Below are 15,712 nucleotides of genomic sequence, written 5' to 3'. Positions count from 1 at the left end.
GTGCTGGTTACCTGCCTTCAGTCCTTTTGAGACAGCCTTTACTGCTGTCAGGGATTCAGCTAGAAGCAAGACCAGGAGATCACAAGAAGTTAAACCAGTCTCCTATTGCCCAAATCATGCATCTTCATTTCAGACATGTCTCTGTCTTAACTTTTTTCCAGGACACCACTGGACACTTCTTTGAAAATCAGGCAAATTATCAGTGTGACTCTGGTTACCAGATGGTTGGGAGCCCAGTGTTTATCTGCCAAGCAAATCGGCAGTGGTACAGTGAATCACCTCCTTACTGTGCTCCCCTCAGCTGTGGAAAACCACCATCCATCCAGCATGGCTACTCCAAGGGAGAAACTTTTGATATGGGCTCCAAAGTTGAGTTCTTCTGTGATGAAGGCTATGAGCTGATTGGAGATGTTTCATGGACATGTCAAAAGTCTGGGAAATGGAGCAAAAAGCAAAGCCCCAAATGTGTGCCAGCAAAATGTCCAGAACCACCCCTGGCAGAAAATCAGCTGGTCTTGAGAGAAGTGTCTTACCAAGTCGGTGTTGTACAGTTCTCTTGCAAGGAGGGTTATGTTTTGCATGGCTCCTCTGTACTGAAATGCTTGCCCTCCCAGCAGTGGAATGATTCCTTTCCCTTCTGTAAGGTTGTACAGTGTTCGGCACCTCCCTATATCCCCTTTGGGGACCCCTTGACTTCATCCCTGCATTTTGGCAGCACTGTGAAATACATCTGCGTGGATGGGTTTTTGCTGAAGGGTGAGTCTACCATCAGATGCCAGGCTGATGGTTCATGGAGCTTGCCTTTGCCAGAATGTATTCCCGTGGAGTGTTCTCAACCAGAAGAAATTCAGAACGGCATAGTTGATGTGCAGGGCCTCACCTTCCTTAGCACAGCCCTCTACACATGTAAACCAGGTTTTGAACTGCTTGGGAACACAACTGTCCTCTGTGGAGAAGACGGACAGTGGCTTGGGGGAAGGCCAGTTTGCAAACCCATTCAATGTCCAAGACCTAAGAGGATTCTCAATGGCAAATACTCATTCACAAATTTCCATTATGGGCAGACAGTTAGGTATTTCTGTGACAGAGGTTTCCAGCTCCAAGGGGAAGAAACACTGAGATGTCTAGAAACAGGAGAGTGGAGTACAGAGGCTCCCTCTTGCAAGGCCATAAACTGCCAGCCCCCTCAACCCATTGAGAATGGCTTTGTGGAGGGTGCAGATTACAGCTACGGGGCTATGGTCATTTACAGCTGTGTGCCAGGCTTCCAGCTGTCAGGCCTTGCCATGCAGACCTGTGAAGAATTGGGGTGGTCCAGCTCCACACCAGCCTGCCTTCCAACAGACTGTGGCCTGCCTCCCCACATTGACTTTGGAGAGTACATGCAGCTGAGACATGGGGAGAGACGTCCTGACCAGGAGGGTGTCACAGAGAATTCCTCCCTTTCGCATATGTTGCTGGCTGGCAACATGAAAGACTTCAAAAGTTCCTTGAAGGAGGACAGTGCAATGCAGCTCACCACTTTCTTATTTGGAACTATCATCTTATACACATGTTACTCTGGCTACGAGCTGCTGGGAAACCCTGTTCTAGCTTGCCAAGAAGATGGGGCATGGAACGGCTCTGCCCCTGCCTGTGTTTCCATAGAGTGCACCTTGCCATCCCCTCCAGAAAACGGATTTCTGCACGTCACAGAGAACACGCTGGGTAGTACAGTGCGGTACACCTGCAGGCCAGGGTTCACACTGGTTGGCTCTGGCACTCGGCTCTGTTTACCAAGTCGGCAGTGGAGCCACTCTGCTCCATACTGCAAAGCAGTAACATGCAATCCACCTACCCAGCTTTTGAATGGGAAGATAAGAGGGGAAAACTACACACACGGGAGTGTTGTCTACTATGAGTGTGATCCTGGTTACCAGTTAAATGGCCCCGCAGAGAGGAGATGCCAAGAGAGCCAGAAATGGGATGGCAGTCAACCAATCTGCATTCCTGTTTCCTGCAGCCCACCACCAGTTTTGGAGAACGGTCAGGTAACTGGAGAAGACTACACATTCCAGAGGCATACGGAGTACAGCTGCAGAGAAGGTTTCCTGTTGGACGGGGACAGGAATAGAGTCTGTCTTGCAAATGGAAGCTGGAGTGGAGTCACTCCAGTCTGCAAAGCTGTGACCTGCCCTGTGCTGCTGCCTCTTCCCAATGGGAGAACTACTGGTTCAGATTTCAGCTTTACTAAAGAAGTGCACTATCACTGCAATGATGGCTATAGCCTGCAAGGAGCATCTACGCTCACCTGTCAGAGTGACGGTACCTGGGACTCAGAAGCTCCACACTGTGAACCAGTCATTTGTGGACCCCCTGAAGACATCTCCCATGGCTTTCTGAATGTTTCAGCCTTTACTTACGGGGAATTTGTCCACTACCTATGCTTTCCTGGTTATGAGCTCCATGGCAATCCCTTACGGCGTTGCCTGTCCAATGGCTCCTGGAGTGGAAGCCTTCCGTCTTGCCTACCCTGTCTGTGTCCTACACCACAGATTCAAAATGGGGTCGTTCTGGGTACAAATTTCAGCTGTGGGATAAGTGTCCAGTTTCAGTGCCTGGAGGGTTTCAAACTGCTGGGACCTTCTGAAGTCACCTGTGAGGGAGCTGGCAAATGGAGTTCTGGGTTTCCTCGCTGTGGACAGATTTCCTGTGGTGCTCCACCTGTCATCCCCAACACATTTATCAATGGGAGCAGCTCTGAAGATGAGAACACAATCATCTATAGCTGCTTGACAGGTTTTGTCATGAAGGGGAGTCCAGAACTGACTTGTGTGGAGACTGGTGTGTGGAAGAAGCCATACCCAAGCTGTGAACTCTTAAGCTGTGGCCCACCACCATCTATCCCAAATGCAGAGGTTCTTGGTAACACTTACACCTATGGAAGTAAGGTCCAGTACAGGTAAGGATGATGCTGCTATTCTGTTTTCATAAAACATCCCTGAAGACATGAGGACAGAAGGTTTATGTCTTAGTGCAAGTTTCTACATACTCAGATTGACAAAGCCCACATTGCCATGCACTTCATGAAGTATTATTTGGACCACTCATGAAAACTCCGGAAAGGCATTTCAACCTGTTGGGCTGACACCTCCACTGACTTTAATTTCCCATTTCGAATTGCTTTCTTACTCTCCTCCTCTGAAGCACTGGTTTCAACATACAGGTTTTGTTAGCAGGTGACAGCAACAGTCAGCAGGATGTGCAGCTTCTCTGCTCTTGGCATTGCATTTATGCTTTCCTTCTGCTTCAGGTGCCTGTTGTAATACAAAAGGGCTGATATCCCTCTTGTCCCATTATCTGCACTGCAGCACTGTGCTGTCTGGAGCACTGGAGCTAGTCCTTTGTCAGATATGAGAAACTGAGGGTTTTTGTTAATTTCCTTAAGTGTATACACTGCGGATCTCTTTCTCCAAGATGAAGAAAGTCTTGGCAAAAGGGGAGATATATTTTTGATGGTAAAAGCAAATAATGGCATGGGACTGTACTGGGACGGAGATGGCAGGTGGATGAATTGAACTGTATCAGTCATTCCTATATAACTTCAACAAGGTGAAGGGAGTACTTTTGCTGCCATTCTACAGGTAAACCCACTAGTGCAAGCCAGTTGAGTTGTTCTTGATAAAGCACCATTGAGTCAGCCTTAAATGTCTAAGCAAATGGTCTGTGGTCAGGCTAAGGCTTGGGTTGTTTTTGGAGGAAGGTGAGATCATTAGAATTGCTTGGTGCTCACATACCCTCTTCACCTCACCAAAAGCCCTCCTAGCAAAGAGATCAGCAGTGTAGGAACTGCACTAAAACTTCCAGTACCCTCTGAGTACTAAAGCCACCAATTCATTTTCCATTGTGATGCTGCAGCAGCATGAAACAACTGGAAATGAAGCCTGAAGCTTTTGCAACAGAATTAATTCAGTCCAGACATACTTCTTACAGGCTTACCTTGAAATAATAGAGAAAGCTCAAGATGTACTTATTAACAACTAATGCTGAAAAATTACTGTCCTGGCTTTTAAATTTGTGGGTTAGCCGATTCCCAGCTGTGTCTCTGTGGTCAAGTCTTCATGCTGTGTTGCAGATGTCTGGAAGGCTACACAATGTTGACAGAAGTGGATGTATGCACTTGCCAGGAAAATGGACAATGGTCCCCTCAAAGTATTTCCTGTTGCCCCAGAAAGTGTCCCCTTCCAGGAAATATCACTAATGTAATTGCACTTGGGAACAACTTCACTGTGAACTCAAGCATCACTTTGTCATGTGTAGAAGGCTACACTTTGGTGGGACCAAGCACATCTACATGCAAGGTATAGTTTTATTAGCACTGTTCTATTCTGCTGACTTTCTTGAATTCAGGAGTCTTTCTCATACCTTCCTTCCCTTTGGCCATTAACTGACCACAAAAAAAAAAAAATCAAAGCATATTCTGCATAATAATATTTCCCTAAATATTAAAACATTAAAAGCATATTCTGAAAAATAATGTTTCTGCAAAAAATGTTTCCCAATAAGAACAAGTATTTGGTTTCTATGTATAGACTTTCAGAACTAGAAATTTTTTGTTTCTTCTTCCACCAAAAGCTAAGGCTGTCCTTTAGAAAAGCATTCATTTTATCACATGCTAGGCATTAAATCATGTCTGGGATTTTAAAAAGTTATGTCCAAGATTTCTAATTATTTTGAGGATTGCATGAAGAGCTTTTTCTCCAGAATAACAGCAGCAGACATTTTAATCCACTGTACACCTGTAGAAACTTGAATCCTCCGAGTGTTAAAGAGCAAGCATCTTCATCACTTCCACTGAAACATATCCATCAATTCCTGTCACATTAGCTGTGGACAGCCTCACCTTAAGTTTGTAAATTGACTTTTGTAGTCATTAGGTATGCTCTTAGGAGAAAAACTGAGCATGTGTGGGTTTGCAGAGTAAGTCTTATTAAATGTTTTCCCCTCATTTTGCTGTTTCAAATATCTGTGGAAGTAGGAGTAATTGTCTTTGTCAGGTGTTTATTCAGGTATCAGACTTCCCTTAGTGGGTCAGAGAAGGCTGTGAAGCACTTAGTCATGGTGCTAGACATTCAACTAGGAGAGAAATACAAAACATGACATCAGGCAGAAGTAGTTTTCATTCTTCTGAAATGTTCTCTGAGCGGTTAGGTGACCTTCCACCAGTGCACTTGCTTTTCCAAGCTTCTTTTCCCCATTTTACTTTTTGTTCCTTCTGTCTTTTAGGTCTTAAGCTAAGTGTTTCTGCCAAAGACAAATTCCAGTCTATGTTAACACCGTAAAAAAATTAAATTGCCAAGTTTGATAAAGGATTGAACAGATGATATTGTATCTGTACACCCACGGCAACTGGATGCTTCTGCTATGATTTTTCTTTTTCAATTAGATGTAAATTGCAGACAAAAAGCAGTGCTTTTACATTTCTAATTACATTTCTTTTTCAGGAAAATGGTGTTTGGGTGCCACCATTTTCTGATGACATCTGCAGTCCTGTGTCCTGTGGAGCTCCAGATTCTCCAGAGCATGGATTTGTGGTTGGCACTAAATACAATTACAAAGATGTGTCTCTTTATAAATGTGACTCTGGCTATGAATTACAAGTAAGCAAGCTCAAATCTCCAACACTCTAAATTTTTAATTTTCATTTTCAGTTCCTTTGTGATTGCTGTGGACTGTCTCATTCATATTGATGCCATAGAAGCTGGGTGTCTGCTGGTTTTGTTATTGTCTGTAGAGAGTTCATGGTATGTTTGGGGCAGTCTTTGAATGGCTTAAGGGTTGAAGCAGATATAAGAATCCTGTTCAGAGGTATATGTGCAGCAGGTATCTTGCAGTATTTGAGATTTCTTAAGCCCTCTGTAAATACATTACACATGCTTGTGACCGTAAGTCATGGAAGAGTTAATTTCTCACGTGTCACTCTCTTGATCTGGTTCTTTAGCCAGAGTTAGATTGTGGGTTTTTTTTCTTCCATTTCATAGTATCCCAAGCATTATGTCTCTGTGCCAAGACTTGTGCCTTCCAGACTTAAAGTCGCCATAAACTCCACTGCCCTCAGTTTTGTGTCACTGCTAGATGGTATTAAAGTGATAGATCAAAGGTATTCCATTTTGTTCAATGGCAGCTTTAATCCCTGACGGAGGAGGAATCAAAATTCATTCCTGTCCATTTTTTTTATTATGGGCGTTTATCCCCACCTGAGCTCTGAAACAGCATTGCTTTCCCAGTATCAAGATTCAGGCTAACAAGTTCAGAGCTGCCTCAGGGGTGTTTTCAAAAGCTGCAGTGAATTCAGAAATGACAGTAGGTTGCTGAGGCCAGCACGATCTCCACTGTCCCCAGGTGATGACAGAGTGAGACATGAGGTGGTGAGGTGTCTCCAGGACAGAGGCTGGCTCCTAATGCTGCTTTTGTGAGTGCCAAGCAGAGTGCAAGATTGCCCTTCCTTTGTAGCGTTATAACACCAGTAATTAATTAAGAACTTCATGCATGTAAAATCACTCAGTCAGAAGTTAATCCACTCAGTCAAGATAAAAGTAAGAAGAGTTTGAAGAATGCTTAGGTAACAATGACTTTAATTTTCATTATGTTGTCAAATATGAAATATCACAGGAGATGAAGGTGTTAGTATTAGGACCTGATAAAAAAAGATAGAGTTGCCATTTCAAATAATTTTAGGAAGTAATAAACGAGTGTTGTTATGCAGTAGTAAATTCTTCCAAGCTTCATAATCCAGTTTCGCCACCTAGTGTCAAACTGTGTCCCCACTGCAGGGGAGAAGTCCTGCTTTTTTCCTTCGGGAAGCAAAGTCCGTTGGGTGTGATGCCATACGACAGCGGGTCAAACAGCTGCCCTTTATCCATGGGTCTGCTTTGTAATGAAAGTACATTACAGGAAGGGACAAAATTAAATATTGTTCTCCATGTTTTGGAATAAAATAAGAATTAAATCCCGGGCAATTAGGCTGCCTATAAAACTTGTATGTAAAAAAGAAATTATGTAAATTACAGGAAAATATAAAGAATGAGCTTTTGGGATGTGTTTAAATCGGCACATCATGTTTGTCAAACACAAGCTTGTACTGTTGTTGAAAAATTGCTAGTTGAACTTCCTTTAAGTGAGTCCTGAAAGGAGAAAATTTGTCATCACAACACATTCCTAGGAACAGGAGTAACAAAACTGACAAAAAAGATACTTCAGAGATACAAGGACAAGAGGACTAACTAACTGGCCCCACAAACTTTTGGTTTATAAATAACATCCATCGTTTTGCAGAAAGTTCTACCATAAATTCTACTCGTAGTCTTGGGCTGTAGCATTTCATTTTCTCTTTACATGGGTGGCATATGCAGAAAAAGCCTCCTCACCTTGTTGGATACTAAAGCTGATCTGAGGAAGGAGTTAACCAAAGTAAAGTTGGTTTTGAGCGTTTTCTATTGTTTCACAGGGTAACGCAGAACGGACTTGCCAAGAAGACAAGCTTTGGAGTGGCACTGTGCCACTGTGCAGAAGTACGTTCTACCTGAGTCTATCACTTAATGTTGGTCAAGGGTGATATCACACAACAGAAATCACTAATGCTCATTTTGCTTTATAACTCATACTGTCTGCATTTACCTAAACATTTTTGGTAAGTACCACTGGTACTGGTGTGTGCAGGATTTAGTGTGAAGAAAATTTCTACACATTTCTGCCTTGCTCCTCTGCAGCTTCCAGGTTTAAATAGCTCTAACACTTGAGGTCATGGGTTCTGGGGTTACTGAGGACCTCTGAACACAGTTTCCAGGAGTCACAGGTATTTAGCGTCCTTAAATGTAACTCTTTGGATATCATTCTCAAAGGTACTTCACTTCTCTGAGATGTCATTGATTGCAGTGCTGAAATAGGAGTTTCTACATAAATGCTTACGTGCACTTCAGCTGTTGGCTGAAAGGGGCAGCAGTTTCCTGAGGCTTCTTGCCGGCACAGTCACAATAGATTTTTTACTTCTAGCATGAAGTGGAAGCAGCAAGTATGATTGTGCTCTGCTACTCGGGAGCAAATTCCTGGCAATGACCAGACAACTGCTGTGTTCTTTCCTGTTTCTCAGAGTAAACGGTGTGAGGAACTGTGAACAGGACAATCTGTATCTATTTTGTTTGATTGGAAAGTATTGCTTACATTACAGGAATATCATGTGGACCCCCAGACATAATAGAAAATGGATCTGTTCAGGGAGAGGAGTTCCTGTTTGGCAGTGAAGTTTTTTACAGCTGTGACCCTGGCTTTGAGCTGCAGGGGCCAAGCAGAAGGATTTGCGGCGTTGACAAAAAGTGGAGCCCTTCCACCCCTACGTGCATGCGTAAGTGGCAAGCAGAGCAATGCGATGTCCAGGAAAGCTAGGGCAGGCACAGAGTGTTTTGTCTGGCTTCCTCTCTGTCTTTCTCTCCAGCAAAGGGACTGTAAAAGGAGGAGCCAGAGGAGAAACCAGCAGGGAAGTTCTCATTGGCAGTACCTCTCTGGTCTGAAGCAATCTCCTTTTGGCACACTGAAATTGCATAAACATAGAGAGAGTCGTGCTGAGGTCATTGGGGTAGGAATGTGGCCTGCTGTATCTGACTTGCCTTGAATTGTGGTGTGCAGAGCCTTGGACATCATGTTCATCCCTGCCGTGCCAAAGGAAGTATATCCTTGCCACTCAGTATGTCTGGATACCATAACTGTGCTCCCTAGGATCAGATCCTGGCTCTCTATCAAGAAAATAACTGAGGGAGCTTAGAAAGAAGGATTTTTTACTTATTTCATAGAGCTTAAAAATAAAACACCAATATTTATATTCTTTACCAATAAATCATTTTCCATCTTTTCTTGCTGATGTCATAGTCCTATGCCTTGCATTCTTCTCTCTCATCTTTGATGAATTTACTTGGTCTCCACAGTGTGGGACAGAGGTCAGGATTCTTCTGAACTACTGCTATTGTTCTTGAGCACATATTGAGATCATTTTCCACTGTAGGGGCACAAAGGAGACTGAAAATGCAGCTTCAGGCCTGCACAGAAGAAATATTCTGGATCCTCTATTGGTTTGAACATACCTCGTATCTTAGAACACCACCAAATACATTTGGACACATTTTCTGGTGTCTGCAGTGTGAACCCCAGGAGAAAGGGCAGAGAAGGAATTATATGACTTTCTCCATGTAACAGTTCACAGCTTCTTTCTTGCTGTCATCCATTAATTCAGGGTGAGAACAGAGCTCTCAGATAGTGTATAACTCATAGAAAGAATAGTCTTCATTGTGTGTCTAAAACCCAGAAGTTTTCTTTTTTCTTAGAAATTACTTGTGGGCTGCATCCCTCTATTGAAAAAGCAGAGGCCATTTCTACTGGAAGCACATACAGAAGTAATGTAACCTTTGTGTGCAGCTCTGGATACCATCTTGTTGGGCCCCAGAATATCACATGTCTTGCCAATGGGAGCTGGAGTAAACCCCTGCCATTGTGTGAAGGTAACTGTTTGGTTTCATGTCCTGGAACATTCCGATCTGGGATAAGCAATAGCTCCTCCCTTATACATGCATATCATATAATCCAACTGAGTTGCTTTTGAGAAATGATTCTGTAACATGGGGTTTCTGGAGAGTCTGTCAGTGGCAAGAAATAGTGATTTCCATCTTTCTGCCCTACTGGCCCCAGTATGAAGTCATAAATGTGTCCTCACTTCCCCATTTTGCTGGGGCTTTTCTCTGTCACTGGGTGAAGCTTCTTTTCTAGGTTGGCAACATTTCCTTCCCAGGGCTACTGAATCAATGTTCTTCATGATTCATAAGTCTGTGGTGACTTTAAATGTATTGTGTTATTAATTCAGGAAATGTTTGAAGTCCAGGATATCAATAATATCAAGCTGAATTAATAAGACCCCTTCCTTTGCAGAGACCAGATGCAAAATTCCAGTTTCCTTGCTGAATGGGAGAGCAATTTATGAAAACAATACAGTTGGGAGTACAGTAACATACCTCTGTGAGAGGGGATACAGCTTGGAAGGAGAACCAGCAGCTGAGTGCACAAGAGATGGAAGATGGAGTAATCCCTTGCCTCTCTGTAAACGTGTGTGTTTGCTTTGTAATGGAAAAGTTTATGCAGAGAAACAACAGGAGCACTTACTGATACAAGTTAAAGCATTCATTTCTCTAAGTGTATTTTTGTGACAGTAAAAGAACAACCTGTCTTCTGCATAGCTCCCTCTAGTTGGAAAGATGACATAAAATGGAATTATTATAGTCAACCACTTAACATACAGTAGAAGCAGGTGAGAGAATCATTTGGGGGAAAAGGCAAAAGGGAGACCTTAGTGTTGTGTACATGTGACATATTGACAGGGTGTAAAGGAAAAAGTGTCAGACTCTTCTCAGAGTTGCACAGTGGTAGACTGAAAGGCAGTGGACACTAGTTGTAATAAAGGAAGCTCCAGTGAAGTTTTTGAGGAAACTTTTTACCATCAACAGAGTCAAGCAGAGGAGCAGAGACCCAGAGAGAATATGAGATCTCCATCCACAGAGTTACTCAAATTTAACTCAGATTTCTGGTCGGGTTCCAGAGCAGCTTCTGACCTAGTTGGTCCTGCTTGGAAAAGCAGGTTGGACTCGATGGCTGTATCAGTTCTTCTGCAATTCTGTGAAATAGCACATTATGTACATATGCACTGCCCCACACCCACAATAGCCTTCCTTGTATGTGCCTGTAACTAATTTTAAGACCTAGTGTAGTCTTAGGGTGGTTGAGACATTTAATTTTTGTATCACAAAGTATTCATTCATTTTAGTATCAAGAAAATTACATAAATTTCTGCTCTTTGTACAGCCAATATTTTCCCCATTGGCAATGAGATCAATAGACCATGCAAAAATAGCCCAGCAAGCTTACAGCCAGCAGTAAATAAAATTAGAGAGATTCTAAACTCTAATGGATGTCACAGTAAGTCTCTAATCAAACATCTGAATTTTCGCTGCTCTTTCTTGGTCCAGCCCCTCCAAACATCCAAGTAGGATAGATCTGGTTCTTTTCTATAGAAAGGTTATGGTAAACAGGAAGGATAAGAGAGAATGATTTTATGATTACAAGTAGGATATTTCTCCCTTAAATCCTTAGTATGTCCTCTACTGGCATCAGCCAAGCGTGGTAACAAGCCATGTGACAGCAGTGGATTAGACATTTTTATTATTATTTATGACCCAAATCTCATAATTTCAAATCACATTACAAATTGGACTCGTGCAGCCTCCATTTCTACTGCTTTTCATGTGTTTTGGGTTTGAAATTTGCAGAAGCTATTCTAAAGTGGTCTCCCTCTCTTCCTCTTTTTCTTCCCTTCTTTTCACTCAAACCCTTTCTTTGAACAGCAAACCCTTGTCCTGTGCCTTTCATAATCCCAGAGAATGCTCTTCTGTCAGAGGTGGATTTTCATGTTGGCCAGAATGTGTCCATCAGGTGCAGGGAAGGCTACCAGCTGAAAGGGCAGTCTGTGATCACCTGTAATGCTGATGAGACCTGGACTCCAGCCACAGCTGAGTGTGAAAGTAAGTACAAGACACACAGTTCTGCAGGGATTGGTACTTTCCAGAGGGCTCTAAGAGGCTCTAGAGAAGAGCTGTGTCTTCTTTCTTTCTAACAGAGTTGTTCCTTTAAAAGGATTCAGAATACGTCTGAATGGCTTGGTGCTTCAACAGCATTCATCCTATTATTTACTAGGCCCTTTTGTAAATGTATTCTTAATTTACCTTTCGCAAGCCCTGGAGCTGGGATTGGTTGTTGGATACCCTAAATACTCTAGGAATGATACCCAGAGGTTATGGGTAATGAGACAAGAGTTGCAGGAAGATACACTGCCTTTTTTTGTTTTCATGGATACAGACAGAGGGCAGTGTCCTTTTGCAAGCATGTTGGAAAGCCTTTGGACTTCTTGCAAGCAATATTGTTAGATTCATGGGATCACAGAATGGCTTGGGTTGGAAAGGACCTTAAAGATCGTCTAGTTCCAACCCCTCTGCCATGGGCAGGGATGCCATTCACTAAATCAGGTTCCTCAGGGTCCCATCCAACCTGGCCTTGAACACTGATACATATGGGGCATCCACAGCTTCCTTGAGCAACCTGTTCCAGCACCTCATCACTGTCTGGGTAAAGAATTTCTTTCTGAAATCTAAACTAAACCTGCCTTCTTTCAATAGTTTCAAACCATGGCATCTTGTTCTGTCTCTATCTTCCCATATAAATATTATCTCCTCTTAATAAAACCCCTTAAGAAACTCGAAAGCTGCAGTGAGGTTTCCCTGAAGCCTTCTCCTGGATCCTTGCTGAATAATCCCAGCTCTCTTGGCCTGTCTCGGTAGGAAAACTGCTCCATCCCTCTGATCATCTTTGTGGTCTTTCTCTGCACCCACTCTAAGACATCACCATCTTCCTTGTACTGAGGATCCCAGAGATGGATGCAACACTCCAGATGGGGTCTCAAAAGGCAGAATAGAGTGAGATAATCCCCTCTCTCACCCTGCTGGTCACCCTTCTTTTCATGCAGCCCAGGGTACAGTTGGCTTTCAGGGCTGCATCTGAAAATGCAGCTGTGGGCTCACATCCAGCCTCTCACCAAAAAGAATCCCCAAGCCCTTCTCAGGGTTCTCCCACTCTGTATTCATGTTTGGGATTTCCCTGAACTGAGTGCAGCACTTTGCACTTGGACTTGTTGAACATCATGGGGTTCTCATGAGCCCACTTGTTAAGTTTGTCCAGATCCTCAGATTCCATTGCTGATTTACCACCAGAGGTGTGTCTGTAGTGCCTCCCCCAGACAACAATGTGTCCAGGGTTCAAACCTGTATCATGTGGGCTCTGCAGCTCACCAACATCTGGATGGTTTCTTTTGTTTAGAGATCTCTTGCGGTCCCCCAGCTCATGTGGAGAATGCTCTGATTCGTGGTAGCTTCTATCAGTATGGAGACATGATCACCTATTCATGCTACAGTGGGTACATGCTGGAGGGGCCCTTGCGGAGCATTTGCTTGGAAAATGGAACATGGACAACACCACCTACCTGCAAAGGTAAGTCTTTTTTTATTAACAGAATGATAGCTAACTTGTCATAAACACAGAGGTGTCATCCTAGGTGCAATAAAAATGAAATTTTTGCTAGTTTTAGTGCAGTCATGGTTTTACTCAGAGCATTTATTTTTGGGTTATTGCTTTATTTCCAGGTTAAAGAAAGGTTTCCATGATATTTCTCTTTTGTTCTTGCTAGTCTTACAGTTTCATTTGCTACGGTGTTGTATCCCACACTTAGGATCATTTCTCCTGATCGTTTGTGAGAAAGTGACAGAACAAGTCACCTTCCTGACAAGCTGAGCTGTTTCAGATAAGCATTGCCAGTCAGTTTTTCACAGGCAAAAATTGAATACTGCAGAAACCAAAACAGAACAAATGGATGTTTAGTCCCTCACTATGTTTTAAGTGTGGCAGCTCCTGAAAATCAATTTGAAATAATAGATTGATATATCTCTAATTAATGCACATTGAGCAGTCTAGAAAATTCATAGATTTAACAATATACCAAAGTCCAGGCTTTCTACACTTTGCATGCCAGCAGGTATTTACAGTTTCTTGGTCTGTTGAGACCAAAACACATCGACTTTTTTAAAACAAAGTGTTAACTCTTTCATTTAGAAGATTCAAATAAATAAAAAGTTTTGAACAGAAAATGGGGGAAACAAAAAAATGAAGAGACAGTAAACTCAACAGTAAAAACATATGTAAGCATATTCAAAAACTAACTTAAAGTCATGGATGAGGCACAGCAAAAGACTTCAGGGTCACAGGGCTTTGGTGGAAGAGATCCTGCCATCTGCCATTTCCATATCAGAAGCTTGGCTTGCCCTCTGCTGCTGGATAGCTGAGGAGCTGTCAGTTAGCTGCACCTTCAAATCTTATTTCACATTGTGGATCAGTCACCATGACAAATTGAGCTTTAGGTACTCTGTTTAGGAAGCAAAAAACCTTGCAACACAGCAGTAGCCAGTCACAAGCAGCCCCATTCCTCTTCACACAGAAGAAGAAAAGTTAAAGGACACTCACCTGGGAACACTGGAGCCATTATCAGAATTTTCAGGTCAGTCTCTCATCCTGCAAGCCTCAGCTCTCCATATCAATACAAACAACAGTTCTTCCTTCCTCAGAGGCTTTCTGTTTAGGTCAGAAGCCATTTGGAGACAGAGGATTCTATACTGTGCTAAGCCTGGCAAATCATGGACCCCTCTTCAGTTTTTTTATATGAATTCTGACAGCAAAATGTTATGAATACTGACACCTAAACGAGTTGCCCTACTCTATGAAAGCAGGCACTCACGTAAGTTTCCATTTCTGATAGTTCTAATGTCTTGCCTAAAAATCATGGGTCAGTAGAGTGTTATGAGGAGAGCCAGAACGAAACAAGAGGGCTTGCAACTCCTGAATATTTCAGAAATAGAGTAGCTTCTCTTGAGAAACAGGTTTGTCTTGGGTTTGTGACTGTGGCTTGCCACTGGCATGAAGCATTACCCATCAAGCAGCCAAATAGAAAAGATTTGAAGGAAAGGCATCTGAGTTACGTCAGTTGTCATGATGTATCCAAAAGTCCTGTTGGAAATTTGCACTCCCAAAACACCAGGCTGTTTCTGAAAAGTTTGTATTTCTAAACTGTGATGGCTACACAATTCAAGGGATCTACATAATAGCTACTTTACCTAAGCTAGAATTCATTAGCAAAATTATTTGGATATTATCTGTTCTGATTATTATCTGTTCTGATTGTAAGTTTCAGTTGTTCAATATCACCAGCTTTACTTTTTATTCTTATTAAATATTTATTCGTTTCAAAGAACCCCTCTACTTTATGCCTAGGGATGTAATTGTCTCCCAGGAAAGGTTCATGCCACTGATTACTAGCAACCAAGAAGGGCTGATCTGCAAAGCACTGTCAAACATTCTGTTTGAAACACTGCATTGTCTACTAGAACTGTTCAGAGGAATAAGTATTAGGGAAAACTAGTTCCAAAAAATGCAGTGAAGAGGTGGACAGGTGATGAGGGTGGAAAACAAAGCAGGATAAGCTGTGTATCAGGGGAGGCGAATAACGATTTTCCTCCTCTTTTCTGAGAGGGGACTTAAAAAGAACTAAAGATGCTTCTGAGAGGACTGTCCTGCATTTTCATAACACATGTCAAAGTTATCTTTCAAAACTGCTTTACAATTCATGCAAGTGATTTTCCTAACAAAAGTCCTACATGACCCAAGCCTTTGTGGTCTACATCAGAAACAACATGAAAGCACTCTTTGTAATGACTCATGCTGCATTTCGTGTTTATGGCTGTGTGAGTTGATCATTAATGTGTCCTAAGCCTGCTTGAAACGTTCTGTCCCAGTTGAACAGGTTAGTTAATGTGAATATTATAATTAAAAAGCAGCCTTCTTTAGTTTCTTTGGAAGAGCTCTCAGCACAGCTGCACTTGCCTAAATCACCACTGGTTAGAGGTTGCTGGCCAGATTCTGATCTGAGTGTCAGGAGTAAGAGGTATTAGCCTGGATCTGCTGACTGTAAATATCTGCAGGACTTGTTAGGCTGCACAGATGCATACAGCTTACCTGACTCCAGTTTCTTCTTTCTGAAGTG

At 42.6% G+C, this 15,712-nt stretch overlaps 1 protein-coding gene across 1 annotated transcript in view; it reads left to right on the top strand.

Moving 5' to 3' along the window:
- The window catches only part of SVEP1 (sushi, von Willebrand factor type A, EGF and pentraxin domain containing 1), a 125,992-nt gene that overhangs the window by 98,217 nt on the left and 12,063 nt on the right, over positions 1-15,712 (top strand). Inside the window, exons 38-46 of the mRNA XM_066181452.1 lie at positions 162-2,941; positions 4,115-4,340; positions 5,484-5,639; positions 7,487-7,550; positions 8,207-8,380; positions 9,354-9,527; positions 9,952-10,125; positions 11,418-11,594; positions 12,943-13,113. Of these exons, the coding sequence (XP_066037549.1) occupies positions 162-2,941; positions 4,115-4,340; positions 5,484-5,639; positions 7,487-7,550; positions 8,207-8,380; positions 9,354-9,527; positions 9,952-10,125; positions 11,418-11,594; positions 12,943-13,113 (4,096 nt within the window). The remainder of the gene's footprint in view (positions 1-161; positions 2,942-4,114; positions 4,341-5,483; positions 5,640-7,486; positions 7,551-8,206; positions 8,381-9,353; positions 9,528-9,951; positions 10,126-11,417; positions 11,595-12,942; positions 13,114-15,712) is intronic.

The sequence above is a fragment of the Chamaea fasciata genome, unplaced genomic scaffold (genome assembly GCF_029207755.1).
Source record: "Chamaea fasciata isolate MVZ Bird 193981 ecotype frontalis unplaced genomic scaffold, bChaFas1.0.hap1 SCAF_4, whole genome shotgun sequence".
In the NCBI taxonomy this organism is placed as follows: domain Eukaryota; kingdom Metazoa; phylum Chordata; class Aves; order Passeriformes; family Sylviidae; genus Chamaea; species Chamaea fasciata.
The sequence above is the reverse complement of the archived record's forward strand: the minus strand, read 5'-3'. Positions and strand labels throughout refer to the sequence as shown.